The sequence below is a fragment of the Gopherus flavomarginatus genome, chromosome 4 (assembly GCF_025201925.1).
Source record: "Gopherus flavomarginatus isolate rGopFla2 chromosome 4, rGopFla2.mat.asm, whole genome shotgun sequence".
In the NCBI taxonomy this organism is placed as follows: Eukaryota; Metazoa; Chordata; order Testudines; family Testudinidae; genus Gopherus; species Gopherus flavomarginatus.
The window spans coordinates 63,793,846-63,812,543 of NC_066620.1; the positions used below are offsets into that span (position 1 = coordinate 63,793,846).

Here is an 18,698-nt window from a genome sequence, read left to right on the forward strand (position 1 = left end):
CAATCTGACTGTGAAAGTCACACCTGCGCCTTCCTCATCCTAGAGAACCGGATTGGGACATCGCAGTAGGTTTTGTAAGACTATGTAAAAGTGGAATTTGCATCACAGATGGTGCCACACAAAAATAGATGAGGCTAGATGACAAGGAGAACGCCAGCTTCTAAATAAAGTTACATTTTGATACATCAGGGTGTGGAAATTCAAAAGGTCCCACTTGATGAATTTTACAATAACCACTGTGTACTTTTACAGAGCTGTCTGTCTGAAGAGCTTAGAGTGACTTACAAACAGTAATGCTCCCCTAGGAGCTAGGGAAAGGTTCTTATCCCACTGCTGCAGATGGGGACACATGAGACACAAGAGAAGTGAAATGGCTTCCCTGGGATCACATAGCAAGTCGCTCAGCAGAGACGAGAGCGGACTCTAGATCTGACTTTGTCTTTTGGTTTAACCACAAAGTTCTGCTTTCTCTTTGTACTTCCTCTTTTGATTGATATTATCCTTTGACTTACACATGTGACCTTTCCAAGCTCTCAAAATATCAGGTCCAAGCACAGCAATTTCATGACTGAGTGTCTTTATTTCATGCAGTTTAGTTGTAGCTGTGTCCGTGCCCAGGATATGAGAGTGGTAAGGTGGGTGAGATAATATCCTTTTTGGGCCAACTTCTGTCAGTGAGAGAGACGAGCTTTCAAAGAAGAGCTCTGAGTGGCTCAAAAGCTCGTCTCTCTCATCAACAGAAATTGGTTCAATAAAAGATATTATCTCACCCACCTTGCCTCTGTATTTATTTCAAGTGTTCTACAAGTAACTTATCCTCCAGCGATTGGTGGTATTGACTGGGCCTGACTGATGTCCACAGTTTGAGTTCTTGGACCAGCCTTTGACTCTGAATAACTGGAGGCGGAACACTCATATCTATTAGTTGATTTTAAAAGTGTCAGGTCTTGAAAAAGTTATCTGATAACTGCCTGTTGTAAGTGAGGGCAATAGGAATCCTTAGCCAAAGCTCTGGGCTTTTCTCCTTAAATCTATAGAATGTCTGTGTGTGAATACTGGGTGAGGTTATTTCTAATTTCTGTTCTCCTTGTGCCTATGTTTTATATGCAGATACAATAAATCAATCTCATTAAATAGATATTGATATTACAATGAACTCTGGCTGCATCTGGATAGAAAACTTCCTATATTCTGATCTCTATCCTACAAGAGTCCTACACATTGGCTACAAAGTGAGCATACCGCTTTCCTCTGTAGTTTTAAGGGCAGTCACAAACACCTGCCATTTGAATAACCAAATAGTCTATCAGAAACGTTTTGCTCTATCCCATGAATGCCACAGCAGTTTGGGACTGGTACAATGGGGCATACCTGAGAGGCATGTCATCTGGAGGCTTCTGATAACAAAACGCAGCAGGGAAGTGGCTGACCCTGGGCCCTATGATCAATGGTGCTGAGCACCTCCTGCAAGGGGGCTGGGTACCCTATACTCCCAGGAGACAGGAGCACTTGGCACAATGTATGAGCAGGCCCAATGCTTACTTTTGACTGGTGGATTTGGGTTAGAAATTCCATGCCCCAGAGTTGAATGGAGAAAAGTCATGCTCCAGTGCAGATATTTTTGACTGTATTTGCAGAATGGAAGGACAACATCATATCATTGTCCGTTCTGCTTGTTCTCGTCATGTCCTCTCTGAGCTGTTTATTTCCTCTCCCTAAGTAAAGCACTTTCCATTTATTAGGCCTTGGCTACACTGGCGCTTTATAGCGCTGCAACTTTCTTACTCAGGAGTGTGAAAAAAACACCCCCCTGAGCGCTGCAAGATACAGCGCTGTAAAGCGCCAGTGTAAACAGTGCCACAGCGCTGGGAGCACAGCTCTCAGCGCTGCAAGCTAATCCCCATGAGGAGGTGGAGTACATGCAGCGCTGGGAGAGTTCTCTCCCAGCACTGGCGATGCGACCACACTCACAGTTCAAAGTGCTGCCGCGGCAGCGCTCCCGCGGCAGTGCTTTGAAGTTTCGAGTGTAGCCAAGCCCTCAGTGTTGAATTTCCCTTTGTTGCTTGCAGCCTTCTCTGCTCTTGTCTCTTCAGGGCTCTTTGCACAGTGGTTCTGTCCCCCTGAGTGTTTACTGCTTTCAAAACTTGGTGTCATGCAATTTTGACCACAGCTGAATTTACACCAAAGTGAGGCTTAACAGAGAACAGGAACCAGGTGTGCGGCATGCAGAGAAGTTATGTATTTTGAGCAAAAAAAACCTCCAGAAACCCTAAGAGTTCTGGGCTAGGCTGATACTAGGAGGAAACTTCACAGCTTGAAAAGTGACTGTAATGCTCCTCTGGAGGCATCTCACCACCTCCTGCCCTTAGCATGAAGCAGTTTTGTCTGATGCCTGCTGTAGCTCAGCTCTCTGAGACCAACAGCCTCAGGCCACCGACAAACACCTACCTGCAGGTCCCCACAGACCTTGCCCTCTCTGTGCAGGTAGTGACAGACAAATGGCAACCCTGAGACCCTCTGCCAGCCTCCCCCTCGGTGGCATCTAGCCCCTGGCATAGCCACTTACACGAATGACCAGATAAATTGTCCCCCAGAGGACAACACACACACACACACAAGCTTGCTTGAGTCAGCTGTCAGCTTCTTTTTAACAACACAATGCTGTCATTTATTTATAGTGAAAACAAATAGGTTTATTAACAAAGGTTATAATTTCAGGAGACAGTGAGCAAGGATAGTAAGAACAACTGGTTACACGTGAAACCATCATTTTGTGTTTCCTCAGTGATGAATAAAGGGGAGTTCTCTTGCCTTCCTCTTGTTGTCGAATAAACCTTTAAATTACACCCCCTTGCAGTGCACCCTCAGGGAAAACTCTTCTCCCTGCTTGCTTGTTCTCCAGGGTGCTGACCCTCAGGTTGATTTCGCGTCATATTGATTTAGAATGCAGCTGTAGTTCCCATTGTGTTTGCTTACAATGCTTAATTCATATATCAGCTAGCTGGACAAACACTTCTGGTCTGAGAGAAAACCTGTCTCTGCTGGTGACTCAGACCTTGATTCACTTGTGGCATATAATGCATAATTTGTAAACTGTCATCTGTGCATGATCTTAATGACCAATGTGTCACCAGCTTTCATTTGATATCTCACACAACGTTCTTTATAAATACTATGACAACCATGTGTTGAGGATAGTGAGTTTGTCAGGCCTGTCAGGAATTACTGACACAGAGTAGTGACCCTATGGCCAGCTGGCACCAATGGGCCTTGTGGCACAGTAACTCAGAGGCTTCTCCATTGTTACAGAAACATCAATCACTTAGAACTCATAGCTAACAGATCATGGGTCAGGGGAGAGAGAATATTTGCTTTGATGGTTGCGGTTCTTTAGTAGGCTGGTAATGGGGTGGACTAAACCCAAAGGCTCCCTGCTGGAGGCCTCAGGGTTCTGCCACACCCATCCCAGGCAAGGAGCAGTAGAGAGGTCCTCCAAGCAGGTTAGAGTGGCTGCAGGGGAAGAGGCCAATCAGGACCCAGGAGGGCCATATAAAAGGAGCTGCAGAACAGAGCAGTAGTTAGTTGTTGCATGGAGCAGAAGAAGAAAGGCATGTTTTTCTGCCTGGAAAAGTAGCAGGACTATAGAGAGCTAAGCCTGCTGGCAGGGACCTGGGGAACGAGAGGCTCCTGGCTGACTGCTAGGGGCTGAGTAAGGACTGAGCCTGTGAAGGGCTACAGAAAGATAGTGTCTCCAGGGAGGAAGCCTTGGGGATACAGCTCCATACCAGGGTTGGACTACTTAAAGACTAAAGCCCAAGGAGGGCTAGAGAGAGACACTACCTGAGGGGTACCACGATAGGCTCCTGTGGACTGTATACCTCGGAAGGGGTTTGTTCTGGCTAATGTGCAAACAGTGTGACTCAGCCGGAGTCACTGAAAACCCGCCTGAGAACCACTGAAAGGGGTCTACAGAATACAGACATGCCCAGTCAGAAAGGGACACTCACGAGAAGTGGGTGCTAACCTCATTACAAGTCCTTTGCCAGTAATGCTTCTTATCCACACCTTTCTTAACTGCAGTTCAAGAGGCCGTACATTGGGCATATTAAAGATTAAAGCCTAGATCCCTTGCAGCCTGATAAACCCCAACAGTGATACAGGGAAAGTTAATCCTATCCCTCCATTTCTTCTCCTAAGGCCAGAGCCTACCAACCTTACGCATGCTGAATAGTACTTTATTCTGTGAGCTGTCCATTAAAGTTAGTGGGACTGCTCACAGAGTAAAGACTAATCTACACTTAAAATTTAGGTGGACATAGCTGTGGCACTCAGGGTTGTGCAAAATGCTACAGTTTTGCCGACCTAACCCATGGTGGATGGAAGAGTGCTTCTGTTGGCCTAGCAGCTACTGCTCAGGGAGGTGGAGGTCCTACAGTGACAGAAAAAAAACCCACACTAGCTCTGACACTGTAGACAAAGAGCAGCTCCCAGATCAATGCAGTTTTTATCACTGAATTTACTGTTCGCCACCTGTTTGCCTTGTATTTTTTTTTGCATTGCTCTCTCCTTAGACTGACAGTGGTCACATGCTGGTCATTTGCAATGTTTTATATACTCCCTAATGTCACTTTTTGGTGCTTGTTCAATGGCATCATGCGGAGCCATGTTTATTTGTCTGGGGGGAGGAGAGAAAAAGGAATCTTTTTGTCATTTAAAAAAGAATTCAGAAACATTTCTGTTGTTGTTGAGGAGGAAGACTTCGTAGTTAAGGCACTGGACTGGGACTCGGGAGACCAGGATATATGTCAGAGTCCAGCTGCACATTTCCTTTGTGGCCTTGGACAAGTCATATCCCATCTCTGTGCCTCAGTTTCCTCATCTGTAAAATGGGACACTAATACTTCCTTACCACCCACTTATTAAATCTGTTGGTAGGTTCCTGGATCCTACAGTGCTGGTGGTCCCTGAAGTACCTCGATGGATTATTAGTTTAAAAGAGCTTATCTTTACAAAACCCAGATTTGGAGGCAAATTTGAGCTGAAAGTGGCTCTCCTTATTGTGAAGGATGAGAGCATTATCACTAGCACAGTGAATGAGCAAGGCAGGGGCTTGTGTTACTAGATATCTGCTTGGCTTTGCTCAGAGGTGATGGGTTTAGTGTACTCTTGATTCAGCTTTGCATTGCAGGATAAATCATCTCCCAGGGGTGCCAGGGGATTAGTTAAGGTTGTAAAGTGGTTTATGTGTGTACTAAGGATAGTGCTATTTTAAGATCAATTTTTCCACATCAGTAACTTTATTTGTATGACAAAGGGCACGCAGGCGTCGGCACAGTTAACTCATCGAGGGCCCAAATTGATGTAATTCTACTGACTTCAGCGTAGTTACTCCAGATTTACATTGTTGTAAGTGAGAGCAGAATCAGGCCCCAAGTCTCTGGGCATATGACCAGTTTAACCACAGTGATGGGTCAGCGTCTGTACATCTGGCGCATTGCTCAATTTCTGATGTGACTGCCCTGTATTATTAAACTGGTCCTGCTATATAGTATGTCTCCTCGCAATTATACAGAGCTTTCTTATACTGCATGCATTCCTCCCAAGTGTGGGGAAGGGATCTGGTATGTATCATCCACATGTAAAGGCTTACTTATTGCTTCATGGATCCTGCAATATGCAGAACCCGTTCAGGAGCTTTTGCTTTGGGGTTACATGGATTAACCCTTGTTGGATTCTTGTCTGGGAATCTCCAATCTTCCTATTTCTCTCCCACACAATCTAGGTAACTTGTGACCGACTTATGGAATGCCACTGGCCCTAAAATCCTTCCCCAGACCCTTTGTTCTCTGGGTTCCCTTGGCTTGCAGTCAGCATAGTTTCTGTTAGGCCTGGTCTACACTATAAACAGGTGACTCAGGGATGTGAAAAACCCACCTCTCTGCTATGCATGGCTATGCTGACCCTAACCCCTGCTGCAAATGCAGCTAGGTCTGTGGATACACGTGTCTGTCGACCTTGCTACCATCACTCAGTGAGGTGGAGTAACAGGAAAACCACTTCCAAAGCTGTCGTCTGCATCTACTTCATGGGATTACAATAGCAGGGTTACCGCACTGTAGCTATGCTGCTATCGTGCCCATAAGTGTAAGCATGGCCTACGGTACTATTCAATATACAAGGAGAACTCAGTCCTTAGATTGCAAGCTCTTTGGGATGGAGACTGTCCCTGCAGCTTTTACAGCACAGACTCTATTGTCAGGGTGTACCAGAAGATAAACAGGTGATGGCCTTAGCCTCCTAGACCTCTCAGGCCTTGGATCTCCTAACCTCACACAGATGACAGCATCTAAGAGGGAAGCAGCGGGAGGAGTGTGGGTTATAATTTAAATTCTCATCACACAGCAGTGCAAGGGCCAGTTACACAAAGAACAGCTGGAGTTGCCTCCTTGTGGGCTGATAGTCTCACCTGAATTCACTACCATCTCTTTGCAGGGTATCATCAAGGCCTATAAGAGCGGCCACACCCTCCAGGGAAACACCACCAGTCTGGGGAGATGGGACTTAGTCGGTTCTTTCTTCTTCTCCATCTCTGCGATAACCACCATCGGTAGGAAATCTCTGCTGCTTGTTGTGGGTAACCTGGGTGGAACATGGATGGAATGGGAATGAATAATCACAGGAACACACCCTGCTCCCTCCCTGTGAGGCACTGGCTTTCTCAGTCACCAGTGTTCAAATAGAAGCAAACTGCATGCAGATTCCAAGTCAATTTGTCTCTCGTGAGCTTCTGCCTTACTCCCAAGCTGAGCTTTGTAGAGGGTCTGCTGATCTTCATAGCAGTCAAGGATCCATCTGGTTTGGTATTGGTGAAGTGAATTTGATCTCTAAGCCCTATACTGTTGAGTATCTGGGCTGTGGGTGGAGTGAATGTGGGACTAATGAGGAAATGGGGAAAAGTGAGGGGTTAGGGTAGCAGGGAATCAGGGAGAGATTTTTTTGGAGCCAGATTTTAACAAATCGTTTTGGAGCTGGTGTGTAAAAATTATCGTGACTTCCTCTGCATTCCAATGATCATTTATTTATGTTGTGTTAGTGCCCAAAAGCTCCACTGAGGTCCGGGGCCCCTTTGTGCTGGGTGCTGTACAAATACTTAGTAAAAGATAGTCTTTATCCTGAATTAATTAAGCCTAATTAAGACAAGCTGCAACAAATGGGTGCTCCACAGAAAAGAAGGGAATGGAAGGAAGAGAATGGCAACAGTGAAAAGCACATGGGGTTACATGGATTCGCTCGTTTATATAATATTAATAAATGCCCATGGCCCCCTATCTAGCCAGTGGCTCTGAAATCTTGTCCTTAGTGTATGTGCCAATATATTAATAGCCCTGACATGGGATTTAGAGTATCAGTCACTGAATGTCAAAGGAGTTGCCTCGGGGTCATTCTAGATTTCCAGCTTTACATTGGATCTTTCAGCCCTTTTTGATCTTTGTCATTTTTCAGACCCAAATCTATCTATCTACATGTCATGCAGACAGGGAATCGTTTTTACTGCTCTGCTTAGTACTGAAAATGCATTGCCATCAGAAATGCTGACCCTGGAAATCAGGAATTATAGCAGTAATAATATAATAGTTTGCTTTTCTACAAGCTGAGAAAAAGAAAAGACACCCACATGACTTTACTGGCTTCTTCCTGGACACTCTGGTTTCCTTTTCATGCGCTTTGAATCTGAGATGGTTGAGAACTGTTTTATGCACTTGTGTCAGAATAAACCACAGGATGGCGGTGTAGCCTCATTCTAAAATCTAGATGAAAAATCCTACAGGTGCTCAGTCATCCCAACAGAGCAGAGAAGTTTGGACACTCTAGGTGCTCTGAACTCTGACTTAAAACCAAACTACCTGCTCAGAGCACATTTGCCTACTCCCATAGTTCGTTATACATCCTTTCCAAGCCAACTGGAGTGGCTCTGTTCCCCCAAAGCCATTTTAGCCTCATTGTGCTTAGCTACACTCCAGGCAAAACTAACTTGTCTTTTAAAAATGATTTCCTAGCAAGGTCTTTTTTTGTAAAACAGGGTTTTTGACTCTAGTGCTTTTAAGGCTTATGCCCTGGCTTCACTGAGGGGTACAATCATGCAAGCTGGAATGTTTTTATATTGGCAGTCCCATGGTAGACTCAGAATTCAGAGTGCTTTTTTGTTTTTTTCACAATGAAGCCAGTGTCAGTAGGCACGCTATTGCATGTGTGTATCTGTCTGTCTCTGATTTTTCCCTCCCACCCACCCCCACATTCCTCAAGGCTTAGAGTGGTCTGGTGGTTTGGGTGGTACCTGAGAACTTGAGAGGTCTAGGTTCTTCAAGCTCTTGCTCTGCTGCATGCTGCCTCAGTTCACCATCTGTAAAATGGAGACAACAGCATTTCTCCACCTCACCGGGGCTTGTGAGGTTAAATGCATTAAAGATTGTGAGGTGCTCAGATGTTATAACAATGGAGAGAGCCATATTAGTACTGTAGGTAGATAGACCACGTCAGTGTAGTTCTTCTACTTACAAAACATAGTGGACCACTGTTAAATAGAAACCAAAGCAGTTTGGCAGGTGAGCTTGATATGTGCTAACAATTTATAAAAAAAAGAAAAAAAAACCTTTAACATTTGTTTTAACCTGACTGACCAAAACCAGTTAGTTTAAACTGGCTCCTCTTAGGCTAATGTCTTGTAACGTTATATTCTGTTTGAAGCACAGAAATACTAGTCAAATCCAAATCTGCTGACCGTTCTCCTTTTATGAATGAGAGTAGAATGACAGAAGAGATGTCCCATCTAAAGGCTGACTGGGGACTGAGGCCTGATGGTGTGGAGAAGCCCCAGGAGAATCAGGATGAAACTGGGGTGTTCTGCTGGTCATTATTAATCATGGGGAAGGTTTTATAATTATTTGTGTGTGGGAGGGGTTAATGTCCTAATTCTGATGTATTTTAAGCTTTTTGACTTAATAATGCAGAATTTTTGACTGAGCAGTGTCAGAGCGTTTCTCCTTTTATTAAAGGTATATTTGCATGGCCAATAATATGATAATTGTGGGGCACAGAACTACTGGCATAGCTATGATTGCAGGAAAGCAAGGCAGGATGTGAATTAGGGTTCAGTAAGTTCCATGTCAACAGGCTTACGGGGCTCGGGCTAAGGGGCTGTTTAATTGCAGCGTAGACCTTTGGGCTCAGGCTAGAGCCCAGGTTCTAGGGCCCTGTGAGGCTGCACCCTGAGCCAAACCATCTACACTGCAGTTAAAGAACCCCTTAGCCAGAGCCTGCAAGCCTGAGTCACCTGGCATGGGCCAGCTTCAGGTATCTAATACTTATTCCTGCCTTGAGTGCAGGGGACTGGACTAGATGACTTCTCGAGGTTCCTTCCAGTTCTGTGATTCTATGATTTCCATGATTTCTAATTGCAGTGTAGGTAGATTCCAAGGCCAGAAAGGACCATTGTGATCATTTAGTCTGACGTCCCGTGTAGCACAGGTCATAGAACTTCCCCAAAATAATTTCTAGATCCTATATTTTAGAAGACTATCCAGTCTTGAGTTAAAAAATTGCCAGTGATGGAGAATCCATCACAACCCTTGGTAAATTGGTCCAATAGTAAAATTTTTAACACTGAAAAGTAATTATACCTTATTTCCAGTCTGACTTTGTCTAGTTTCAACTTCCAGCCATTGGACCATGTTACACCTCTCTCTGCTTGACTAAAGAGCCCATTGTTAAATATTTTCCCCATGCAGACTGTAATCAAAAGTCAGCACTTACCCTTCTCTTTGTTAAGCTAAATAGATCGAGCTATTTGAATCTGTCACCATGAGGCGTGTGTTCTAATCCTTCAATCATTCTCGTGGCTCTTCTCTGAACCCTTTCCAATTTATCAACATCCTTCTTGACTTGTGGGCACCGGAAGTGGACACACTATTCCAGCAGTGGCCAGACCAATACCCCATACCAGTGCCCAATACGATGTAAATGAACCTCCCTATTCCTACTTGAGATTCCCCTGTTTATGCATTCTAGGATTTCATGAGCTCTTTTGGCCACAGCATCACACTGGCACCTCATGTTCAGCTGATTATTCACCATTCCCAAAACCTTTTCAGCGTCACTGCTCCCCAGGATAGAGTCCCCCATCCTGTTAGTATGGCATGCATTCTTTATTCCCAGATGTATACATTTACATTTAGCCATATTACAATTCATATTGTTTGCTTGCACCCAGTTTCCAAAGCAATCCAGATTGCTCTGTAACAGTGACCTGTCCTCTTCATTATTTACTCATCCCCAAACTTTTGTGTCGTCTGCAAATTTTATCAATGATGATTTTCTGTTTTCTTCCAGATAATTGATAAAAATATTAAGTAGTGTAGGGCCAAGAACCAGTCCCACTGGAAACACACCTGTTTCCCGGTTCCCCATTTCTAGTTTCATTTTGAGACCTTTCAGTCAAAATTTCATGAGTTTTAAGTCAACCTTGTGATTGTTGAATGCTTGGGAATGGCAAGTCTGTAAAAGTTACTCACACAAGTAGGGATTGCGGGATCAGGCGCTTGACATTTAATTCTGTGAATCCTGTTGGTACTGTACATTTTATTATAGTAATGCCCACTAGATGGCAGTATAGTGTCTAAGGGAAAAATACAAGTGTCTGGTCGTAGAGCCCCTGTGTTTGAGATAGGGTGACCAGATGTCCCGATTTTATAGGGACAGTCCCGATTTTAGGGTCTTTTTCTTATATAGGCTCCTATTATCCCCCTACCCCTGTCTCGATTTTTCACACTTGCTATCTGGTCACCCTAGCTGGAGAGCCCTGTCCATGTTTATGCAAGTTCTGGAGACATCAGAAGGTGTTACTGGGAAGGAAGCATGGTCCCAGACCTCAAGGCACAGTTAAGAATGAGACGGACTCTTCAAAGCATGTAAAGAGGCAAGGTCCCTTCTCAAAGAACTTTCTGTCCAGCTCAGAGAAATGTGATGTACAGGGTTATGGATCTGATGCAGGACCATGCTGGGACACAGTCATGGGAGATCAGTGCAGAAGGGTTTAGGAGTGGTTTGGAAGACAAGAGAGGTTGTCTCAAGCATAGACGGCAGTATGAAAGAAATCCTAGGTATGGAGTGAGACCAGAAGTTGGATGGAATTTACCCCTCAAATTCAGGGTGTTGCTAACTCCTCCTGCTTTTTCCTCCACAGCTTCTTCACATTCTACCCTTGCTGCCCAAACTGTTGTCCTTGCCTTGATGGTCTCCCATCTTGTAATCCTTCTGGCCTTCTCATCTGCTCCTGGCTCCCCTCCAGTCTGTTCAAAATGCCACTGCCAAATCCACTGCCCTCACCCACAGCTCTGTTCATTTCTCTCTCTCTCACACACACACATGTACACGTCCCTTCTCTGACTCTGCATCATCTTCAGCACCTACTTCAAAAACCATGTCCCCTTGCTCAAAGTTCTGCCAGCTCAGAACCCTCTGCTTCTCCTCCCTGTTGCCCAACAATCTCCTGTTCAGACCCTGCAAGCCAGTGTTATCAGTTCTTATGTTTGGTGAGTTCCTTGAAGTCTCAGCTCCTCGAGTCACGGGATAATATGAGACTCTCAACTTTTGTTTAAATAGACAAAGTAAGTTTCTAGCCCTTACAGCTGCTGAGAAAAGCTTGAAAGCATGATCCTTGAAAGCTCAAAGACCAGAAGGGAGATAAGAATCTCAATTTTTTCATGTTTAGAAACTTGTGTTTTTAGGCCAATCTTGTTATTTTTATGGGGCCTGACTCATGATTTTTTGAATGCTTGTGGTTGAGAGTTTTGGCTCTCTACCAGTTCCACCTCTCCCCTAATCCTTTAGTTCTCTTTGTGTACCTCTGGGCCTTTTCACCTGCTGTCCCTTACATCTGGAATGTCTTCCTTCGTCTTCCACAGAGCTTCCATTTCCTTCAAATCCTTTTGCACACCCTCCCTCCCTTTCTCAAAGCCCTCTAACAATAATTCTCTAAGTCCCTTTAAAAACCGTAGCAATAAATACATGATCATACAAAAAGGACTAATGCAGCAAACCTTATCCCCCAAACAACTCTATAACCTGCTCTGTGTGAGACATCCTCCCCCTCATTCGTTACCCACACCTGCTCCCAGCATGACCTCTCTTGCCATGATCAGTACAGACTGTCAGCTCTTCAGGGCAGGGACCTTGTACCTATGGGCTGTATACAAACACTGAAGCAGGTTTGGAATGGAGGAAGTGTGTTCAAGGTGAAGATGAGAAACTTGAATTTGATGCAGAAGAAGCAAAGGAAGCCAGTGAAGGGATTTGAGGAGAGAGTGAATTTTGGGGTGCGTCGGTGCCAGCCTTTGTGGCACCTCTTGTTCACTTAATGCAGTGAGGGTACTGTGTGCCACTGGATCTCAGATCCCTAGGACTCAGCGCTGTCTCAGATGGGGGGGCACTTACCCAGGGCTTCTTTTACACTTTCTATTCACAAAGCTAAGCTATGTCATGCATGAGTTTCAGTGAGACCATTTTAAACATAAGATGGATGCAGTGAAAGTGCCCCTTGTCCATTCTCCCCACCCCCATCTTGGGCATGAGGGAAGAGCTGCAAATGTACATCAGAATAAATCCCTTCTGTCCTCCCCTGCTCCCCTCCCAGTGCTCATTGACACAGATGCAAGAAGCGGGCTGCAGGAAGAGGACAGTCAGAGATGGTATTTTTGGCTCTACCACAGACAGCCCGGTGGGACTGTCAAAGGCCAGCTCAGATCTGTGGAATCATGAAATTCCTGGCAGCTCTGGAACACTGTGCCAAGCAAGTGCTTTTCTGTGCTTGTCTGTCTGTGTGACTGTCTTCCTGTGGCTTCCCAGCAGGTAGTGGAGTTCCCAGCAGCGAGCGGAAGTATTCCAGTTAGAGCTGGGCCTTTTTTTGGACAAAATATTTTTTGACCGAAAGAGGCTGATTCAGGTCAACTGAAACATAAGACCGTATGAATGGCCACACTGGGTCAGACCAATGGTCCATCTGGCCCAGTATCCCGTCTTCCAAGAGTGGGCGGTGCCAGATGCTCGATGGGGAATGAACAGAACAGGGCAATTTATCAAGTGATCCATCCCCTATTGTCCAGTCCTAGCTTCTGACAGTCAGAGGATTAGGGGCACACAGAGCATGAGGTTACATCCCTGACCATCTGGGCAAATAGCCATCGATGGACCTATCCTCCATTAACTTATCTAATTCTTTTTTGAACCCACACATTTGGCCTTCACAACATTTGCTGGCACAAGTTAACTGTGCCTTGTGTGAAGAATACTTCCTTGTATTTGTTTTAAACCTGCTTCCTGTTAATTGGGTGAGCCCTGGTTCTTGCATTATGTGAAGGGGTAAATAACACTCTCTTATTCACTGTCTGCACATCATTCATGATTTTAAAGACCACTGTCTTACCTTCCCCCGCCCCCGACGTCTCTTTTCTGAGCTGTCCAGTCCCAGTCTTTTTAATCTCTCCTCATACGGAAGGTGTTCCATGCCCTTACTCATTTTTGTTGCCCTTCTTTATACACACTGTTTATTCTTTTTTCCATATCATATATTAATATGTTGAACAGCACTGATACCAGTACAGGTCCTTGGTGGCCCCACTATTTACTTCTCTCCACTGTGAAAATTGTCCATTTATTCCTATCCTTTTTTCCCTATCTTTTAACGTATGCGAGGTTAGTAACCTATCTTTTCCTATCTTTTATCCAATGAGTGCCTACTTTGCTTAATAGCCTTGGTGAGGGACCTTGTCAAAGGCTTTCTGAAAGTCCAAGTGCACTATTTCCAGTGGATCACCCTTGTCGATATGCCTGTTGACCCCCTTAAAGAATTCTAATAGATTGTTGAGGCATGATTTCCTTTTACAAAAGCCATGTTGACTGTTCCCCCATATAACATGTTCATCTGTGTGTCTGATAATTTTGTTCTTTACTATAGTTTCAGCCAATTTACCTGGTACTGAAGTAGGCTTACTGGTCTGTAATTGCCAGGATCTCGTCTGGAGCATTTTTAAAAATTGGAGTCACATTAGCTATCTGCCAGTCATCTGGTACAGAGGTGATTTAAGCAATAGATTACATGCCACACTTTGTAGTTCTGCAATTCCATATTTGAGTCCCTTCATAACTCTTGGGAGAACACCATCTAGCTCTGGTGACTTATTACTGTTTAATTTATCAATTTGTTGCAAAAGCTCCTCTACTGACATCTCAGTCTGGGGCAGTTCCTCAGATTTGTCACCCAAAAAGAATGACTCAAGTGTGAGAATCTCCCCCACATACTCTGCTGTGAAGATTGATGCTCACCCACGAAAGCTAATGCTCCAAAAGGTGCCACAGGATTCTTTGCTGCTTTTACAGATCCAGACTAACACGGCTACCCCTCTGATACCTTTAACACCTTGATTCTCCAGTGACCCTACTGATTGTTTGGCAGGTTTCTTGCTTCTGATCTACTTTGCTGTTAGTTTTAGTGTCTTTTGCTAGTTGCTCTTCAAATTCTTTTTTGGCCTGCCTAATTATATGTTTATACTGACTTACCAGAGTTTATGCTTCTTTTTTCTTTTCCTCAGTAGAATTTGATTTCCAATTTTTAAAAGATGTCTTTTTGTCTCTAACGGCCTCTTTTACTCTGTTTGGCCATGGTGTCTTTTTTGTTTTTGTTTTTAAATTTGAGATATACATATAGTGTGAGCCTCTATTATGGTATTTTTTAAAAGTTTCCACGAATCTTGCAGGCATTTAACTCTTGTGACTTTTCCTTTTAATTTCCATTTAAGTAGATTCCTTATTTTTGTGTAGTTTCCCTTTTTTGAAGCCAAATGCTAATGTGGTGGGTTTCTTTGGTATTCAGCTATATTCACCTCTTCGGCCAGATCCTCTGCTCCACTTAGGACTAGATCAAAAATTGCCTCTCTCCTTGTGAGGTTCCAGGACTAGCTGCTCCATGAAGCTGTCCTTAATGGTGTTTAGGAACTTTTATCTCTGCATCCCATCCTGAGGTGGCATGTTCCCAGTCAGTATGAGAATAGTTGAAATCCCCCATTATTATTAGGTTTTCTCTTTTGGTAATCTCCCTGAACATTTCACAATGACTGTCACCATCCTGCTCATGTGGTCAGTAGTATATTCCTGCTGCTATGTTCTTATTATTCAAGCATGGAATTTCTATTCGTAGATATTCTATGGTACTGTTTGATTCACTTAGATTTTTACTGAATTTGACTCTATGCTTTCTTTCACATATAGTGCTGCTTCCCACCAGTGTGGCCTACTCTGTCATTCCTATAGGCTTTGTACCCTGGAATTACCATTTCCCATTGATTATCATCATTCCACCAAGTTTCTGTGATGCCTATTAGATCAGTACGCTCATTTAACACCAGGCACTCAAGTTCCCCCATCTTAGTTTAGACTTCTGGCATTTGTATACAAGTACTTATAAAATTTGTTAATATTTAGTTGTCTGCCTTCATGTGATGTAAATGAATGGGGCTGTTTCATTTGACTGTTTCTCTTCAGCTCCTATTTGTACTTTATTAACTTCTTTCCTCTTCTCCTTACTAAGATATAGAGTATCCCCTTTAATAAATCCTCCCCTAAGGAATGTACCTGTCCAAACCATGTGCTCCTTGCACCTGTCAGCTTTCCCTGAGTTTAAAAAATCCAGTAAAATCTTCTTAATTGTACATGTCAGCAGTCTGCCACAAGCTCCCTGGCCAACCTTGGTCAAGTCACTTCACTGCCTTTATTCCTCACCCATTCCTATACAAGGGCGATAATCCTGACCTTCCACCTTTGGCAAACACTTTGAGATCTACATGCTAACTGCTGCTCCTGTTACTGCAGACTTGGTACAGATGGACACATGGCAAAAAGCCACACAGAAAGCTTGAAAAAACGGTGGGATTGACAGTGGGACAGAATTTCAAAAGTACAAAGGGGAGTTAGACATCCAACTCCCCTAGGATTTTGGTGGCAGTTGAACAATTAACTGCCCTTTGAGCCTTTGAAAATTGGCCCCATTGTCTGTAAAGAGGCATGCAGGCTAGACTGGACACACTGGTAACTTGTTAGGCGCCTGAGAGCTGCATCTAGACTACAAGGAACAGCCAACTGCAGCGCCCGTCATCTTCAGTGTGGAGGTGCCACTACCCTGACTGAGCTGAGGCGTGGCAAGCTGGTTTGTGTAATGAATATAAGTGGATCGCACAGCGGTGCTCCTGGGGCCACACTTCAGTCTCCCCTTGTCAAAGAGCTCTCAGTGCTTATGCATTTCTGAGGTCAATGGGGGAAGGGCACTCAGGAAAGTTAAGCGGAATGAACTGAAAATGTGAATTTAAAACAGATCGATTAGATCACATTAAACCTCTGTGTGGACACTCTCACTCTGAAATGAAGTGGCCTTACACCACTTCAGTTTAATTCAGGGAATGAACTAAGTGAGTTAAGCTAAAGCCACTTCTGAAGAAGAGCTTCCACATGAATTAAATCAATGAGTTTTAATATAGGCACTTTAACAGCACACCTTTGGTTCATTCAGCTTAGCTTTCCTGTGTATCATTGTGTAACGCATGCCCTAAATGAGATGACAGCATCAGGTTTGGCTGGCACAAAGGCCTTATCTAAATTGCATTTAGGTCTGTTTTTGGAGCCGGTACAACCCCCATGAAGATGCACTGCTCTGGTGTAAGGCAGAGCTTGCACTAGTGCAGCCTACTTACTAGGGTCAGTCCCAGTTTGCATTGATGCAGTGTTCACCATATAACTACATGGCTGTGTTTACACTGGTACTAATTTGCCTAGTATAGCCAAGCCCAAAGGGAAAGGTGGCTCTGATCTCTGCGAACACTGAGACCTGATCTACACTAGCCTGTTATTTTGGAATTAGACGAATTATTTCTAAACAAAAATGATTCCGTCCACATGACCAAACGGGTTTTTTTGATGTAAAGGGCTCTTTAATTTGATTTCTGTACTCCACCTCGGCAAGTGGAGTAGCACTTAAATCGAGATCGCAATCCCGAGTTAAAGGTATTGTGGATGCAAATCGACGTTATTGGACTCCGGAAGCTATCCCAGGATGCTCCCTTGTGACTGCTCTGGTCAACACTCTCAACTCCAATGCACTAGCCAGGTGGGCAGGAAAAGTCCCAGGAACTTTTGAATTTCATTTCCTGTTTGGTCACCACCAGCACAGGTGACCATCAGCACAGTCCACCATCATGAGCGACCATGCAGAGTCCACCATCACAGGAGATCGCGCAGTCCCGGATTCGCAGATGAGCCCCAGCATGGTCTGAACGGGAGGTACGGGATCTCATCACATGCTGGGGAGATGAGTTTGTTATGGCAGAACTACGTTCCAAAAACAGGAACGCAAATACCTACACTAAAATCTCTAGGGCTATGACGGAAAGAGGCTACTCCAGGGACACAGAGCAGGGTCGTACAGAAATCAAGGAGCTCAGGCAAGCATACCAAAAAGCCAGGGAGGCAAATGGGCACTCTGGGTCACAGCCCCAAATATTCCACTTTTACCACGAGCTCCATGCAGTTATGGGGATGATGCCAGCACTACCATACCACTGTCTGTGGACACCTGCAAGGGGGGAGGTGCACGGAGTGAGGAGGAAGATACATTGGAGGAGGAGGAGGAGGACAGTGCACAGGCAGCAAGTGGGGAATCCGTTTCTCCTCCACCCCGCCCCCCGCCCCAACCAGGAGCTAATCTTAACGCTGGATCCAATAGCCTCCCCTTACTCCCAAGACAGGCTCCTGTTCCATGACCTTGGAGAAGATACTTCTGGTGAGTGAGAGCTTGATTGGATCCACGTGAGGGGGAACCCAGTCGCGCTGGGTTGTTTGCGTTTACAGTAAATGGCTCATCCCTGCTCTGAGCCTGATTGGAGCTACACGGGGTGGTTGTTGGGTGCAGTGATAATCCCAGAGAGCCTGCAGGCCCTCCTTTTATATGGCAAACCCACCAGGCATTGCTTGCTGTGGGAAAGGGGACCCAGCAGTTTGAAAGCATTGAAATGAATGTAGAAGAAGCAGAACCCTGCGTGCCCCTAGGAGCTGCCTGCAAGATTAATTCTGTTGCCCAGTCGTATGTGATGACTTACTCATACCAAAGTGCCCTCTTTGTTCTCTGCAATGTATTTTTTAAAATACTACCCTCCCTTTTTCTCTTCCCGCAGGTGCAAATGTTTCAACGTGGCCCCTATCTACTCCATCCCAGGGGCTGGTCCAGATCAGAAGGTGGAAAAAACGAACTTGGGACGACATGTTTGCCGAGCTCATGCAGTCCTCCCACATTGTTAGGACCCAGCTGAATGCATGGAGGCAAACAATTGCAGAGTCCCGTAAAGCATTACAGGAACACGAAGAGAGGAGAGAGGCATGTGATGAGAGCAGGCAGGATGCTATGGTCAAGCTCGTGGGGGAGCAAACTGACATGCTGCACTGTATGGTGGATCTAATGCGGGAATGGCAGCAAGACTACAGACTTCCACTGCAGCCCCTGTATAACTGCCCTCCCTCCTCCCCAAGTTCCATAGCCTCCTCATCCAGACGCCCAAGAATATGAAGGGGGAGGCTATGGGGATCCAAACACTCAACCCTAGAGG

At 44.9% G+C, this 18,698-nt stretch overlaps 1 protein-coding gene across 1 annotated transcript in view; it reads left to right on the forward strand.

The window, feature by feature from the left end:
• Positions 1–18,698, forward strand: part of KCNK17 (potassium two pore domain channel subfamily K member 17) — a 51,114-nt gene that overhangs the window by 21,422 nt on the left and 10,994 nt on the right. The window contains exon 2 of the mRNA XM_050948628.1: positions 6,493–6,607. Within this exon, the coding sequence (XP_050804585.1) occupies positions 6,493–6,607 (115 nt within the window). The remainder of the gene's footprint in view (positions 1–6,492; positions 6,608–18,698) is intronic.